The sequence below is a fragment of the Limulus polyphemus genome, unplaced genomic scaffold (assembly GCF_000517525.1).
Source record: "Limulus polyphemus unplaced genomic scaffold, Limulus_polyphemus-2.1.2 Scaffold492, whole genome shotgun sequence".
Classification (NCBI taxonomy): Eukaryota; Metazoa; Arthropoda; class Merostomata; order Xiphosura; family Limulidae; genus Limulus; species Limulus polyphemus.
In genome coordinates this window covers 374784-390536 of record NW_013666102.1, presented here as the reverse complement: position 1 = coordinate 390536, position 15753 = coordinate 374784, and the positions used below count along the sequence as shown (strand labels likewise).

The window sequence follows — 15753 nt, the reverse complement described above, 5'->3', positions numbered from 1 at the left end:
ACCTAATAAAACAACAACAACAACAATTGAAATTAATAAGTTATGCCATGTATTTTTGTATCAGTATCCGAAATAGAAATAAAAGTGAAAATAAGCAACAATGTTTTTTTTTTACAATATGGATACTCTTAGGTTTATAATAAAAATACATCGTGTTTTTCAGAGTTATATAGCTTACAAATAAAATGATAATTTCCAAATATTTATGTATTATGCATTAGTAGTTTCAAGTTATACATGTTAAAATTCCATATGATTTTGAAACACTTTTCCAACTTTTGAAATAACAGTTATAATGACACAATATATTAGGGCTTTCAAGCTACATTGTATAATTAATAGATTTAAATTTGTAAAGTGGACATTACCTAAAAGTCCTTTTTTGTCAAAGGATGAAACCTCGTTTTTCGAAACATCTTCTTTACTGACTTTTAGGTTTAAGGAAATATGCAAACGAATTGAAATAACGTAGACATAATTTCGTTTTCGTTACAGTTATGATAAACAAATTAATAACAGCATTTATTGAAAGAAGTCATTTCTAAAAACGTTTCTGAAATCAAATATATTGCCAGGTTTTCTTGTCTATGTTTAAACAAGTCTTACTTTGCCCGTTTTCTCTTCTCTTCTAAGTTCTGCTGCCGAAGATAATCGAGTTGATTTTGCATTTCGATGACCATTTGTTCTGACTCTTCTAGCCGTTTTTCCAACACATCTCTTTCCTGAACAACAGCCAACAGACTTATGTAAAACCACATTCAACAGCCTTTTATCAAATATAAATCGGGATTATGAAGTGTATTAACTCGCTGGATTACCGGAGCATTTTAGTTACAGTTACGATTTCACTCACCAAAACAAAAGCCCTGTTAGACTTGAACTCCAACAAGAGTTTCAAAAAAGTGTCTTTATGTTTACCTTTAAAATCAATCCTTACACAATTTGAGAGTTACAACTATTAGGTAACAAGTAACAACAGATGTGTTTGTTTGTTTGTTGAATTTAGCCTAAAGCTGCTCGAGAGCTGTCTGCGCTAGCTGTCACTAATTTTGAAGTGAAAGACTAGAAGAAAACAGCTAGTCAACACGACCAACCGCCAACTCTTGAGCTACTATTTATCAACGAGTAGTGAGATTGCACGTCATTATATAACGCCTCACGGCAGAAAGAAAGAGCATTATTCGTGGATGGATTTGAACCTGCCACTCTCTGCGAGTCGAGTGCCATAGCAACTAGGTCATATCAGAATAAAAGGAATAATAAAATCCGCTATCTGTAGGATCTAAGATATTAGATTACTAGTACGTTTAGAGGAGCCAAAACTATTTCACGATTTTTGTGATTAGGATTGACATGTTTAGAATGTTTTTGTTTTTTTTTACGTTTAGGATTTAGTATATTTAGAGAATTTTGCTAAACGTGTTTAATTTTTAACGTCCTATATATATGTGTGTTTTTTATATCAAAGGCATATCGGGCTATCTTCCGTGTCCACCCAGGGAAATCGAACTCCTAATTTTAGTGTTACAAATCCTTAGACGTCGCGCTGTCCCACCAGGGAACTTTGAACTTCCTGATAAGGAGATATGTACTGATTTCGATAATTATTGACAGAGTCTTGCCCACTACATATAAATGTGCCCTACCTTAGAACACTGAGAATAGAAACGACAGTAAATATAAATGTACTTTTTCGCCTCAGCCAGATAAATTACTTATATTTTTAATCAAAACATTCAACTCGTGTCGTAAGTCATTAACAATGACATGCTGCTTTCGTCTGGGAATGTATAGGCCAATTTACGAATAGGGCATTCATTTCAGACTTCAATCTAACCAATTTGTAAATCTGACTGAAAAGTGTCAAATTCTAACTAAATGTACAAACGCTCTTTACTCACAATGCAACGAATCGTTATAACTTGTGTCAAGATTTGCATGAATCAGGCGAAGCACATCAACTTAATCTAATATAAATTAACAACTATATCTGACTCTAATTCTCATTAAAGCCGTTTCTATTCTCAGTGTTCTAAGGAAGGGTACATTTATATTTAAAGCCGTTTCTATTCTCAGTGTTCTAAGAAAGGGCATTAAGCTTTTGTGTAAATATATCACAGTACGAAAATTTGACTGCGAAACCACGAGTCAGATCATGTGTCTATTAAAGGTTAACCCCAAAATAAAAAATAAACATTTACAAGCTGCACTTCTACTTACTGTCTAAACAGTTACTTGAATTAACAAAAACTTTGCTAAGAACAATAATTGGTAAAATTATCTTCTGTTAAAATGTTCGGGTGCAGATGATACTTGATTCAGCAAAATAACTCCTCTATACTGATTATAATAAGGATAAATTTTAAAATTAGATTGTTTTAAAACTGTAGTTAAAATGTTGATCATTTTGAAAACAAGCAGAATGAACACTACCAATTAATATTTACCATTCATATGTTTAATGTTAAACGTGAGCAAGTCTACCTTAAGAACAAGCTATCCTATTTACCTTTTGGAGTTTGACGTTTTCTTGTTTTGCCACAACGTCAGTGGTGTTTAACTCCAGTAACTGTTGTTCCATCTGAGAAATTTATAACAATTATCATCTGACCAGTATACACACGAAATAACGTAATGCTCACGAAACACTTGTTCCTTCTTGTTCACGCATATATTACAATATATAAATAATTAATAAAATATATTAGAAAATAAAACCAGTTATCCCATACCTAAATATATATATATATATATATATATATACTTATAACATCCCTAAGCTAAGATCGGAACTAAATTTTAAAAAAATGTGTGAAAAATCTTCATTTGCGTCTATAAAAACTAATTCGGTTTTGCCCAATAAACTTGAAAAACAAGAACAACAGACAATGAGGAAACAGATATTTTATTCTTTGAGCATTAATTTGTTCTGAATAATGGTAACGGAGGAAAATTAGCTACCTTCCCTGCGAATGTCAGGACGATTCTGAAACTACGGTCACGTGATAGTAAAACATCTGGTCTACAGGCGAATGTAAACTGGACTAACCACACTTGTAAAATGACTCCAAAATTTGATCAGCGAATGGATGAGTACCTGACTCTCCTTCCGAAGAGAGATATTCACAGAGAGAGATTGTTAATCAACGCAGAGACATTTTTCAGAAGTATGGTAAGCAGATAGAACATGATTGTCAGGTAAAACAAATTCCTCAGAACCGGCTAGTTGAATTAATCATCGTTTCCAAAAAGTGCAATTATCCTTATGTTCAACAACAAAGACGTTTCTAATCTAAGAAACCTAACAAGCAGTAATGAAAATATAAATACTATATTATGTTTAAGATACTTTACAATCCATAAAACAATGGATATAGTATATATAATCTAATGCATCTTACAACAAATATATACGAATACAAATAAAGTTTGTAATATTTAATATCTCATAATCAGGTTACATTTACAACTCGTTACAAAAACGAATCAAAATATGTTGTAGACTACTTCATAAACCATACATGACTTAAAGACTATTTAAACAAATGCTTATTTGAATTATACTTATAACACTAGAACATCTGTCGTATGGATTGGAAAATATTGTGTAGCTAAAATTTCATTAGAAACAATTAAAGACATAATTATTTAATATTACAAAGTTAAATGTTACCAAAAATAGTGTACAATCTTTGTTGAAGCCTTAAAAGTTAAACAAGGTTTTGTAGTAAAATTTCAGATGAAAGTTGTGTTTTGTTTACAATAGGCATAACTTTTTTCATTTCTATCAGCTTAATATAATTATTTTGGTGAATTTGAGAAAAATAAAATTCACTTTAAATACTCAGTTCAGTTCTGTGTATGAATATTGACACGGTTGAAAAGTGGGAATGTATATCACGACATATAGAAAACGAATAAAGCGTGTGAATTATGCCACCGATGGATCAGGGAAGAGTTAGAGAATGAGTTGAACTCGAAGAACAAGCAGCTCCAAGAGCTTCTCAGTAAACACAAAGAGGGTTTCTCCCGGTTTTTCTCCTGCAAGTAGGAATGATAAAGAATGATTGTGATCATAATCTAGCACATGAGTAATTTTTATGTTCTTTCAAGGACAAAGCAATGTTACACAACAGTATCTGAAGAATAATTGTGCGAATCTAAATACTACAAAGACAAAGAATGGTTTATCCATGTATCTTACTTGAACACCATCATTTTGCTTTATATGTTAAGGATTTCGTTTTTAAAAGAGAGAAAAAAAAACTGTCAACCATCAGTGGTTTGAAGCAACTATAAACGGAGACATTACTTACAAATTACATAGAGCCTCACATAGCACCTAAAGCATGTGAATTGAGTCTATTGGGTACCGAGTAAGCCGCCATGACATGTGTGTAAGCGTGTCTATTTTATGAAAATTGATCTATGGTATGCTTTGCTATATCATAATACACAGAGTGTCCTTACTGAAAATAAAGCTCAAACCGAGAGGTAGCTTTACGTCTTCCTTTTGTTTATTTTTTGTTATAACTGCACAAATTTCATTGTGTTCTCTAGAGACATTTAACATGTGTCATATCCTATATCACCACTCTATAACTCTAGAGCAAGTAATTAAGTTTATGCTGAAGTTAGCTTGGCCAGGATCTCTTCGCTTTACGCAATTTATGCTGATATTAGCAAAGTCACTACTACTGTGAAGATAACTACCTATCTACTCAGGGGTTATCTACGCGTATCTGTTGCTAATTTTGAACTGATAAAACGAATGTGTTTGTATTATACTGTATTTATGACAAAGCTACTAAAGCTATCTTCTGTCGTCCCCGATTTTGAACTACTAACCAGAGGGAAGGCAACCAGTAAGCAGCACTCTACCACCTACAATCTACACTAAGGTAGAATTTTATTGTCACCCACGAGTTGGGTACAAGATTTTGTTTTTGTTGTCAGTAACGGGACGTAAACCACGGAACCTCAGATCCACAGTTTGGCACATTAACCATTACACTTTGCTCGGCCCAGTAGTTCAAGAGTATACAAGTAAACAAAACTTTTCGTAGCTATTCATCGATTTGAACCTATCTTCAAACAGGGGTATTTGGCTAGCATGATATATATATATATATATATATATGACTGTATTGTTGTATGTAAAATATTTGCGATGTGAAGATAAAACAGCCCGGTGATGAATTTTTCGTTAATTAATATACTGCTCTGGACCGAAATACACCAATATTATTAAAAACTAAAAAAAACCGCCAAAAGTAAAAACTGTGGGTACATAAAAATAATGGTGGTAATAAAATGATTAAATTTGGAAATGTATTATTATATAGGTGTTTCAAAATGTATTATTATATAGGTGTTTCAAAAACAGACACATGTTATATACCTCTAATAAAAGCTGATCTTTTTCTGCTTTCATTTGCTGTTCCATTTCTTCGTACAAGTTCTTGACATGTTCATCGTGCAGGTTTGTACGGCTATAAATCGAACACAAAAGGTTAAAATTTGATTCTAATGTCCGAGTTGAATAGCAGAAAATTATAATAATATAATCATTTTAATCTGATTATCTTACAAAGAGAATCATATTACGCTAACTTTATCATAATTACGAAAGCTGGGATTGATCAGGTTAAACCTGTGTATCGTTTTTAGTCCGACTTGATCAGTTTTTAAAACTCTCTCTTTTAACACATTTTCTAAGCAGTAAATTTAAGTCGTTGACACCTGTGCTGTTAATGCTTTTCTCAAGTTTACATCCCACATGGTAATCATTCTAAAAAGGGTTACACCTGACGAATGGGCATATAGTTGTAGTAGATGAACATTAATGAGGTCAACTTAATGTTAAGTGTGAGAAAATATAAGGCAAAAGATCTTTGATTGATTATTTTAAATATTATCATCAGACAGAAGGATACTTACTTTTTTAAGGTTGTTTCTAGTGACGTATACTGATTTTGGACATTTTTTAGTTCTTTGGAGACTTTTGACAGAAATTCCTCGAAGTTTGAAAGCATTGATGAGTCATCCTTACGAAGATGGTTCCATAGCTGGCGAATATAATCCTCACTGAAAAATTAAAAACAGTTAAAGCACAGATAAAAATATAACAACTTCTTTCCCAAAGATGGTTTATAAGCTTAGGTCTATAGAAATTAAATAAGAGAGGAAATTATAGAAAGAATAGTATTACTGATATAATCTTAACCACTTTCCCCATCAACTGAGAACCTAAACTTCCTTTAAGAAATACATTATTTCTGCATTAAAAAATTGTTAAAAAAATAAAACACAGAAAAAACACGTTGTTAAATTTGTTTAATTTCCCCCGAGATTAATAAGAAAATGCTATGATTGCCAAAAAGTTTGGATTATTGCATTTCCTAATCATATGCAGAAAACGATACGGAATTCTTCAGCGTAAAGAAACTATAACAAGTTTAAAATTTATATACATTCTATGAAACTTTTAAAACAAGAACAACGTTTTCAAACAGCCATAGAAAACTAACATGCACTTGAACATTATTTGATGGAAGATAGATATGGTTGATAGCGCTTTCGCAACGTTAAAGCTGACTCCATTCAATCACCAAAAACTAACGAGACAAAATGCTAATAGCAGTGCAATAAAAAGGACAACTTTTATAGGATCTGAAAGCAATTTAAATCTCATATCAATATAGCAAACAGTTATTTACGAGATGATCTAGATTTAATTTTCTAAATTTTTTTACTGAACTTAAGACTCAGTGTTTTTATTATTCTGGTTGGCACATATATTTACTCTAATATTGAATTCAAACTTGGTATTATAGCTGTTATTTTTAAAGTGATAGATACCCTGACTTTGAAACTCTTAATTTATCACGACTATTATTGATTTTTTTATTCCTAAATAAGATGAACTGTAATCGCTTCCTACTTATGCTGTTTTAGTTACAGGATTTTTTAGAAGAACAAAATGTATACATTAATAAGTAATAGATATGATACAAGATGCATCGAGGATTGTGAACCATTCTTTAAAATGGAAATTTTATTCTCAAATCAAATTTGCTGCTCATCTTTTCTTCATATCTTGGTTGAAACATTGAATGAAATACCGACACATTTTATAAACTTACAAACTCTCATGATTATTTATATTTAACTTGTGATCACCTTCGGCATTTTGAATACCCATTATTGTTTAGCGTGTTCGCCAGTATTAACCTGTTCTTACAAGAATTAATATACAGATATCTAGAGTTTTACGATCAATCCGGACTTCTTCAAGCAATAAACGGACACTAAGTAACACAACTTTACTATGAACCTGCACTTCATTGAGCATCAAACGGACTAAGTAACACAACTTTACTATCAACCTACACTTCATTGAGCATCAAACGGACTAAGTAACACAACTTTACTATCAACCTGCACTTCCTTAAACATCAAATGGACCATGTAACACAACTTTACTATCAACCTGCACTTCCTTAAACATCAAATGGACTATGTAACACAACTTTACTATCAACCTGCACTTCCTTAAACATCAAATGGACTATGTAACACAACTTTACTATCAACCTGCACTTCATTGAGCATCAAACGGACTAAGTAACACAACTTTACAATCAACCTACACTTCATTGAGCATCAAACGGACTAAGTAACACAACTTTACTATCAACCTGCACTTCCTTAAACATCAAATGGACTCTAAGAAACACAACTTTATTATCAACCTGCACTTCCTTAAACATAAAACGAGATCTATGTAACACAGCTTTATTAACAATCGAGTATTTGTTTTTGTAGGTTGGTTGAAAAGCAGCGTTTACGCATGCGTAAGCTATACCACGTTATTTATCACTTATTAAATGAAGTTAAATTTGGTTTCAGCACACAAATGTTTTTTTTTTCATACACTGCGCTAAAGATGTTTACTTTTTTAACCTTGTCTGTCTATCTATTTATATAAATATTCATTACGTATATAGCTATTTTTAAAGTATACAGTATATTATATACAAAAAAGAGAGAGAAAAAACTGACTTACTCGCTAAACAGGTTTTGGGCACCAAGTTGATCAATAAGTCCCTGAAACTGTTCTTCTTCGTTTTCATCTTCTTCTTCTATTGTTGTATTGCTAGTCTTAAAGGACTCATAATCCTCCTCCATATTCTTATCTTTTTTACTTTGAGGCTGGGTGTCAAAACCAAGAAACATTCCTACGTTCCCAATATATTTAAATGAACTTCAGCCCCAAGATTCAAAACATACTGAAATTATTCTAATGTCTGATATAGACCATTTATAGGTGGTTTAGTACAACATGCTGACATTATTTCTTAGCTTAGGAACTAATATACTTAAATTATATTTAGAAAGTCCAGCGCATCATTAACATTCTAGCTTTCAATAGCCAATATGTATAGGTGATTCAGAGATTAGGTTCCAATCAATGTAGGGGGGGGGCAAATAAAAAAGCCTGACATAATTATTATGAATGTCGTGTGAGTATCATATTCCACAGAAAAAAAGTGGGGTACGATTGCTCCCTCTCTCCAAGTAATCCTACCTATGGTTCAAACGTAACGTGATTCTTATGGTTATAATTGAAAATGTTTTAATTATCCTGAAACTTAGAGTCAGATAAATTACAACCTTTGTAATTTTGATTATTCAGTACATCTTTTTTTTTCTTTTAGATTCTAAAACATTTCTGGAATGTTTACGTTTAGAATCCACACATTTACGTAATTCATAAATTTAATATGAAAACAGGTTTTCCTGGATCAAACTCTTAGGATTCAACAGATATAAATGATGTTTAAACATTAATATATTTTCATGAATAATACGATTTTTTAAAATAAATGTATTTTCCCCGCTGTCATACTTAGGTTAATATATATAATTACATTATGTTTTTGTTTGTTTTTTGGATTTCGCGCAAAGCTACACGAGGGCTATCTGCGCTAGCCGTCCCTAATTTAGCAGTGTAAGACTAGAGGGAAGTCAACACCACCCACCGCCAACTCTTGGGCTACTCTTTTACCAACGAATAGTGGGATTGACCGTCACATTATAACGCCCCCACGGCTGAAAAGGCGAGCATGTTTGGTGGGACGGGGATTCGAACCCGCGACCCTCAGATTGTGAGTCGAGCGCCCTAACCACCTGGCCATGTCGGGCCTAATTACATTATATCGATACTTAATGTCAATTACTTCCGTACAATTCTAACATTTAGGACTGAACATATTCAAACGTTTCTTATATCTTTATAAGATCAATAAAATAAAACTGTTCTGAGGTTCAGTACTCAAAATATTTATATGTTTAATACTTTTTATAATAAATAATATTACGCAATATAGATACTTAGGATACAACTCCGAAACTAACTACGTTTGCTGTCAGGATTTAGAAACCAACAAACATGTACATGATTCCTACCATTAGGACTTACACAACCAGTACGCATGTACACGTTTTCCACCTTTAGAATTTGCACAGTTACCTGTTTCTTAGGTTTGAAATCCAACATGCTATATCTTATCATTTTTACATCTAAGATTCAGCGTATTAGTTCGAATCAGAATCCAAAATACTAACATGATTCCTGTTGATGTCCTCCTATATATGTCATCGAACATAACTAAACAATGTTTAGGTTTGATATTTAGTACACCTTATCTTACATAATTCTAATATTTAGCACCAATATATTTGAATATTTCTTACATGCACACACATATGTATATAGCACCAAAGTTACACCATAATTACATTTAGAAGAAACACATTTAGATATCTCTTAACTTTTGAATCCAAGATACGTAATAACCAATAGTACCATCACTACGTTTGGTATCCATTTTTTAAATAGAAATGTCAAAGTTTGGCTTCTGTCAAATATTCAAACGTTTGTTTATTATAATTGCATGCTTCATAGCTCAAACGTGTAAGGCAAACCGCTTTACGAAGGTTGAATATATATGATACGTATTGGCTACTTTATAAATTCACACTTCAAGTCGCCTGTCTGTTAGCAAACAAACCGTATTCGATTTGCTGAAATTTTGCGCTCGTATCCCCTAGCGACTAAAATTGCGGAAAATGTTGTCAGTTTTAGCCGATTTGCGTGTTATAGATCTAGGCATCCCATTTTATAATATTTGACTCTAACACAATTTAGTATGGTTGTCTCTAATGTAGTTACACGATTTATAATGTTTGATTCTAACATAGTTACACAATTAGAATGGTTGTCTCTAATGTAGTTATACGATTTATAATGTTTGATTCTAACATAGTTGCACAATTTAGAATGGTTGTCTCTAATGTAGTTACACGATTTATAATGTTTGATTCTAACATAGTTGCACAATTTAGAATGGTTGTCTCTAATGTAGTTACATGATTTATAATGTTTGACTTTAACATAGTTACACAATTTAGTTTGTTTGTTTGTTTGTTTTTAATTAAGCATAAAGCTACACAATGGGCTATCTGTGCTCTGTCCACCACGGGTATCGGATCCCAGATTCTAGCGTTGTAAGTCCGCAGACATACCGCTGTGCCACTGGGGGGCTACACAATTTAGAATGGTTGTCTCTAATGTAGTTACACGCTTTATAATGTTTGATTCTAACATAGTTGCACAATTTACAATGGTTGACTAACATATTTATATATTTTTTTATGTTTGCTATTAAACATATTCATGTATACTTATATACTTTTGAGAACAACAACATTAATGTTAGGAAGAAATCATCACTGTAACATATAGTTCTTAAATATAGTGTGAAATTTGTTTGTGTATTTAATCTCAGCGAGCAAAAGCCTAACAGTTTTGTCACATTTGTAAACGTATGTACATGAGTTGGGCTTATATGATTATCATCCTTAACCTAGTTAAGTTGAAGCCAAGTAGATTTTCTATCTAATTGTGACTTTTTTACAACATACACAAAAATATAATAGTTAATTATAAAGATATCTAAGCAAACAGTGGACTGTATGGAATGTCATAACTAATTTTATCATCTTACAGAAAAGTTCAAGAGACTGTTAAAAGTTTAAATAAGGGAGGGATTTTCATAGTTCAAATTGTTATCAGAACTCTGATAACACATTAACAAGAGTAAAGTAGGGTTAATTCAAAGCAGCGACAGACGATGGTATTTATTGCTCAGCTCACATTTTCGGGCCTAAGTTCTCCTTTAAAATATGGTAAGTGTCGTTCCTTTCAGCTACATCCCGATGAAAGGCTTAGGCCCAAAACGTGGAGACAAATAACCAACATTATCGTCCACTATTAAAACGTTTATTTATTTATTTTTAACTTGCAATCATTATTTACTTTCTTCAAAACTTAAAACACGTTAGGCTTTCTTAATACTTGTTAAAACTTATGAACTAACCAAAACCGTCAGTGAACTCCTCTAGGGTCAAATAGCCGTTATGGTCTTCATCCAAGGTATCGAATACTTCCTCCAGTTGGTCTGGTGTCAGGGGGAGGTCTCCCCTCAGTCGTTGCATGTCTCGCTTTGTTATGAATCCTTTCTCTTCTTTGTCACATACGTTAAACAGTTCAAAGGCTTTCTGCACGAGGACTTCGCGAAGCTCATTTTTTGGCTCTTCAGCCATATTTTGGTCACTCAAGATATGTTAAACTTTACGTGTTGTTATGATGTGAAACTTTGAAATAAATGACGTAATATCTTTTAGAAGCAATTTAGTTTTTTAGCTTTTTGAATCTGCTGGCATATCAAGATGAGTTGACAAACATCTAGGAAAAGAAAAAGGATAAATTTGTTGGAATTACTTCTGTACAAAAACGAAATTTATGTTAAACATAAACTTAACTTGCTATATAGTATGAAGAATTACATTAAAATAAATTCATATAAATAATATTTTTAACACGGCCGTCATTTCAATAAATGGGTTCTATAAGTTTGTATTTGCATTTCTAAGTAAATTAAAGAAAATGACTAGAAGAGCATGTATTGAATTTGATGCATTATTTCTACTTATGCACGAAAATACAGTATTAGAGGATTTGCGTGTGTGTCACAGGAGGGTACCAGATATTTGATAACCCTTAGTTAAAATATAATTTTTTTGAAATCTCTGTTTTCTTTCAGTTCGTTTTGGACGCAGGGAATCGCTCAAGTAAAGAACCCAACCTCTCCTTACTCTAGCTGCACATTAAACTAGGCTACACTAACTGTTAATTTAGTGTGTTATCTTGCAGGAAAGATAGCAGAGACCTCATTCGTGATGTTTTGGAATAAATGGTTGTCTTTTCTGTCGACGAATCATGTAATAGTCTGGGGTTTCCCTTCCCGTACGCTCGAACGTGTATGGTTCCAAGTTATGTATGCATGGTGCGTACTGTGAGCAGCTTGGCTTTGTGTAGTGTATTGTATTTTTATATTTTAAATCAGGTTATCCCCTGTTAGGCAAAGACTTTATTCAGATTTTACATGTTCTCTGACAATGAGCTAAATATTTTTTTTTTACAGATCTACTCATATTTCTCTTCAGTTTAAATTGCTTTACTTAACACTGCAGGGTTAATTTTGTTTAAGTTTAAGTTTCCTTTCGGCTGGTCACAGTAAACCAATAAGAATTTCTATGAACATTCTCTCTCTCTCTCTCTTGCCAGGTCGAAGCAACCACTGCAAACATTTGCACCTATTTTTTGTTAGTGCGAGTGTATTTGTACTCTATTTTTGCTTATTACAGATTGCTGTTTTATACATTTTATGTGCTGACTGTATCTTTGTTGACGAACACAGTTAGAGTTCAGGGAAACACACATTTATACTCTGTTAAGTAATATACTTAGAGTCTCATGTTCATGTACTCTACGTATTGTTCTGGGTATAACACCACCCTTGCGTTCGAAACAATTGCATAGTTTGTGTGTAGTCGAGATATAACATACCCTAGAAAATTAAGTAAAGAAAGGCAGTCAGTTTTCTAAAGCATGGTTTGAGGCTACAATACAAATTTTGTGCTTTTATGTAAAGTTTACATTTACTACCTTTAGCCACGTGGGCGTGAAAACATAATTCACAACGAATAAAGAATCTTTATTCGTACAAATATATATTATTATACTTGTGGTGTAAGATTTTAAAAAAATAGTGTAAAAACGTTGTATACCTTGGGAAAGTTTTTGACTTCTGAAAAAAAAATATAGAGATTAGGAAAGTTTCTATGTGGGTGAATGTTTTATATATTATGGAAATGTTTGGACATTTCAAAAATATACAACATAATTTTAAAGAATTTGTTATAGAAGTAAAGAGATGATAAAACTAGAATAATGTATATACATAAGACTTGAAAATCTTAAAAAAATTAATATGGGTAAAGATATGACAAGCGCAAAAAAAACTATTTTTTTCAGTGTGAAGATTTGACAAACCCTACACATTAGTATACAAGAAGATATATTATAAATTGTAGAGGGGTTTTCAGATGTTTTAAGATATGAAAATCACAGTTTGTATATATATGGTCAAGATGCAACTCAGATTAAAGAAAAAAGATATGCATAGAAGAGTTTCTCTAAACGTTTAAAGATTTGACAGTCGCTAGGAGAGTTTGTATACTTGTCAAGAAATGAAACCGCGAAAAGTGTTCACGTCCGTGTAAAGATGTTTGTATTTAATTATGCACAAAACTACACAAGGCTATCTGTGCTCTGCCCACCACGGGTATCGAAATCCGGTTTCTAGCATTGTAAGTCCGCAGACATACCGCTGTGCCACTGGGGGGACAAAAGGTATATATATGATTCATAATTGAAACCGTCGGTACTTGGTGAAACTCCACGATTACAGAATTGACGAAAAACAAAGACAAAGGTTTCGCCAGTAAAGGCATCATCAGGTATATGTGTGAATAGACATGAAAGAACTTTAGTTTGTTTGTTTGATGGATTTTGTGGGTTATCTATGCTAGCCGTTCCTAGTTTTTGAAGTGATAGACTAGAGGGATGGCAGCTACCCACCGCCAACACTTTACCTACTCTTGTCATATAGAATAGTGGACTTTTACTCTCACTCTTATAACGCAATAACAGCTCCAAAAGTTTGGAGAGCGATGTCTTTTTTTTTTCAGAGATAATAGGACACGAATCACGTAATCTCAGATTCACAGTGTAGCGAATTAACCACTGGGTTCAAACAGATTCTAAAGATGTTTTTTATGCGTATACAAATATAATTTACATTTACATTTTTAAGTTGTAATTAAACTTAAAAACGCCATTTGAATCTTGACGATTGAATAAAAGCTAGAAACACAGCAGGCGATGATTTGTATCAAACTACTGACATCAGTGATCAAAACAAAAAGCATCGTTGAGATTGAGGTAAACTTCAGTTGCTTCATGTTTGTTTGTTTTTTTATCGAAAACTGCACATACACCTATCTTAACCAGATTTCTATTTGCATGACACCTCTGAAAATGGTTTTACTGGTTAATGAGTACATCTCACATAGACATCAGTTTCTTTTACAATTATTTGGTTTTATAAACAGCGTGATGGTTCAACTGGAGAAGGAGGTGAGAAATGTAAACTGGTTTCCTACATCAAATACTGAAATAAAGTCAATCATTCCACAGATATGAACATTACTCTTAATTTTATCAAATATTATCGCAATAAGCAAGTAAAACCATGTGAAAATTTAAATGTAACCCAGAATTAAAAATAAAAAGTATACTACCACAACTAAAAGTAATAAACATAAAATTAACGTATAGAAATAGTTTCGCTTGGAAATAATAACAAGATTAAACATTCAATAATGTCTGCAAAGTTTGTAAATAATTGAATTCTATATATCAAACTCACTTCTAAACCAAAACGATTAGTAAAAAATAGGAACATTTTATTTTTGTTTTCCATTCTAAATGAACCAGTAAGCACGATTTCACTTTATAAAGAGAAAGATACAAATTCTAAGAATACCCCAGCTGTCACAACTGTAAAATATTCTTCTACCAATACTAATCAAAAGAATGGAGCCATCATGTTTCTCACATGGCTTTATGTAGAAATGCCCTTACTACCTTTTATTCTTGTCTTACCAAAAAAAAAAATTACATATTTCTGAACACTTCAATTTTAGATTAAACCGAAAATTTCCTTTAACAACATTAAAATTTATATAAAATACACCATATTTGTCTGTAGATGTGGTCTAAGTTAATCACTGCAGCCTTTAATAAATATATAAACATCTCAATATTCATTTCCGCTTATTTATTTGACTAAATAAAATTATGCTGTGGTGCATTTTAACTTGATGTACGTAATTAAATATACAAATGCAGGGCCATATATAACGTAAAATACGTCACACACACATAACTATTACACAATCATATATTAACCAGTACATACTTGTAGCAAACGACATCACTATTCATTGGCAATATTGATAGCCATAACAATCAACTACAACGTTCGTTACTCTTCCTGAGTACTGGAGTGCATGTACAACTTTCAGATGTCACGTGCACACGGAATGATATCACAAACATAAATTAATCACAAATGGAAATCAGCAGAAACGACTGTTTCTAAAAATATTCACCATACAGATCATATTCCATTTTGCTAACTGCAAAACATTGTGACGGATTTATTATTCTATATTTAGTTTAATATCGATGTTTAAATTTAATTTATATTTATAAATATA

General features: G+C 32.2%; 1 protein-coding gene across 1 annotated transcript in view; it reads right to left on the bottom strand.

Annotated features, from left to right (window-relative positions):
* LOC106458607 (ras and EF-hand domain-containing protein-like) overlaps positions 1–15753 on the bottom strand; it is a 52793-nt gene that overhangs the window by 27381 nt on the left and 9659 nt on the right. Inside the window, exons 2-8 of the mRNA XM_022384873.1 lie at positions 11445–11812; positions 8069–8240; positions 5941–6087; positions 5402–5492; positions 3916–4041; positions 2510–2581; positions 607–722 (exon numbers count right to left, since the gene is read on the bottom strand). Of these exons, the coding sequence (XP_022240581.1) occupies positions 607–722; positions 2510–2581; positions 3916–4041; positions 5402–5492; positions 5941–6087; positions 8069–8240; positions 11445–11670 (950 nt within the window). The 5' untranslated portion in view covers positions 11671–11812. The remainder of the gene's footprint in view (positions 1–606; positions 723–2509; positions 2582–3915; positions 4042–5401; positions 5493–5940; positions 6088–8068; positions 8241–11444; positions 11813–15753) is intronic.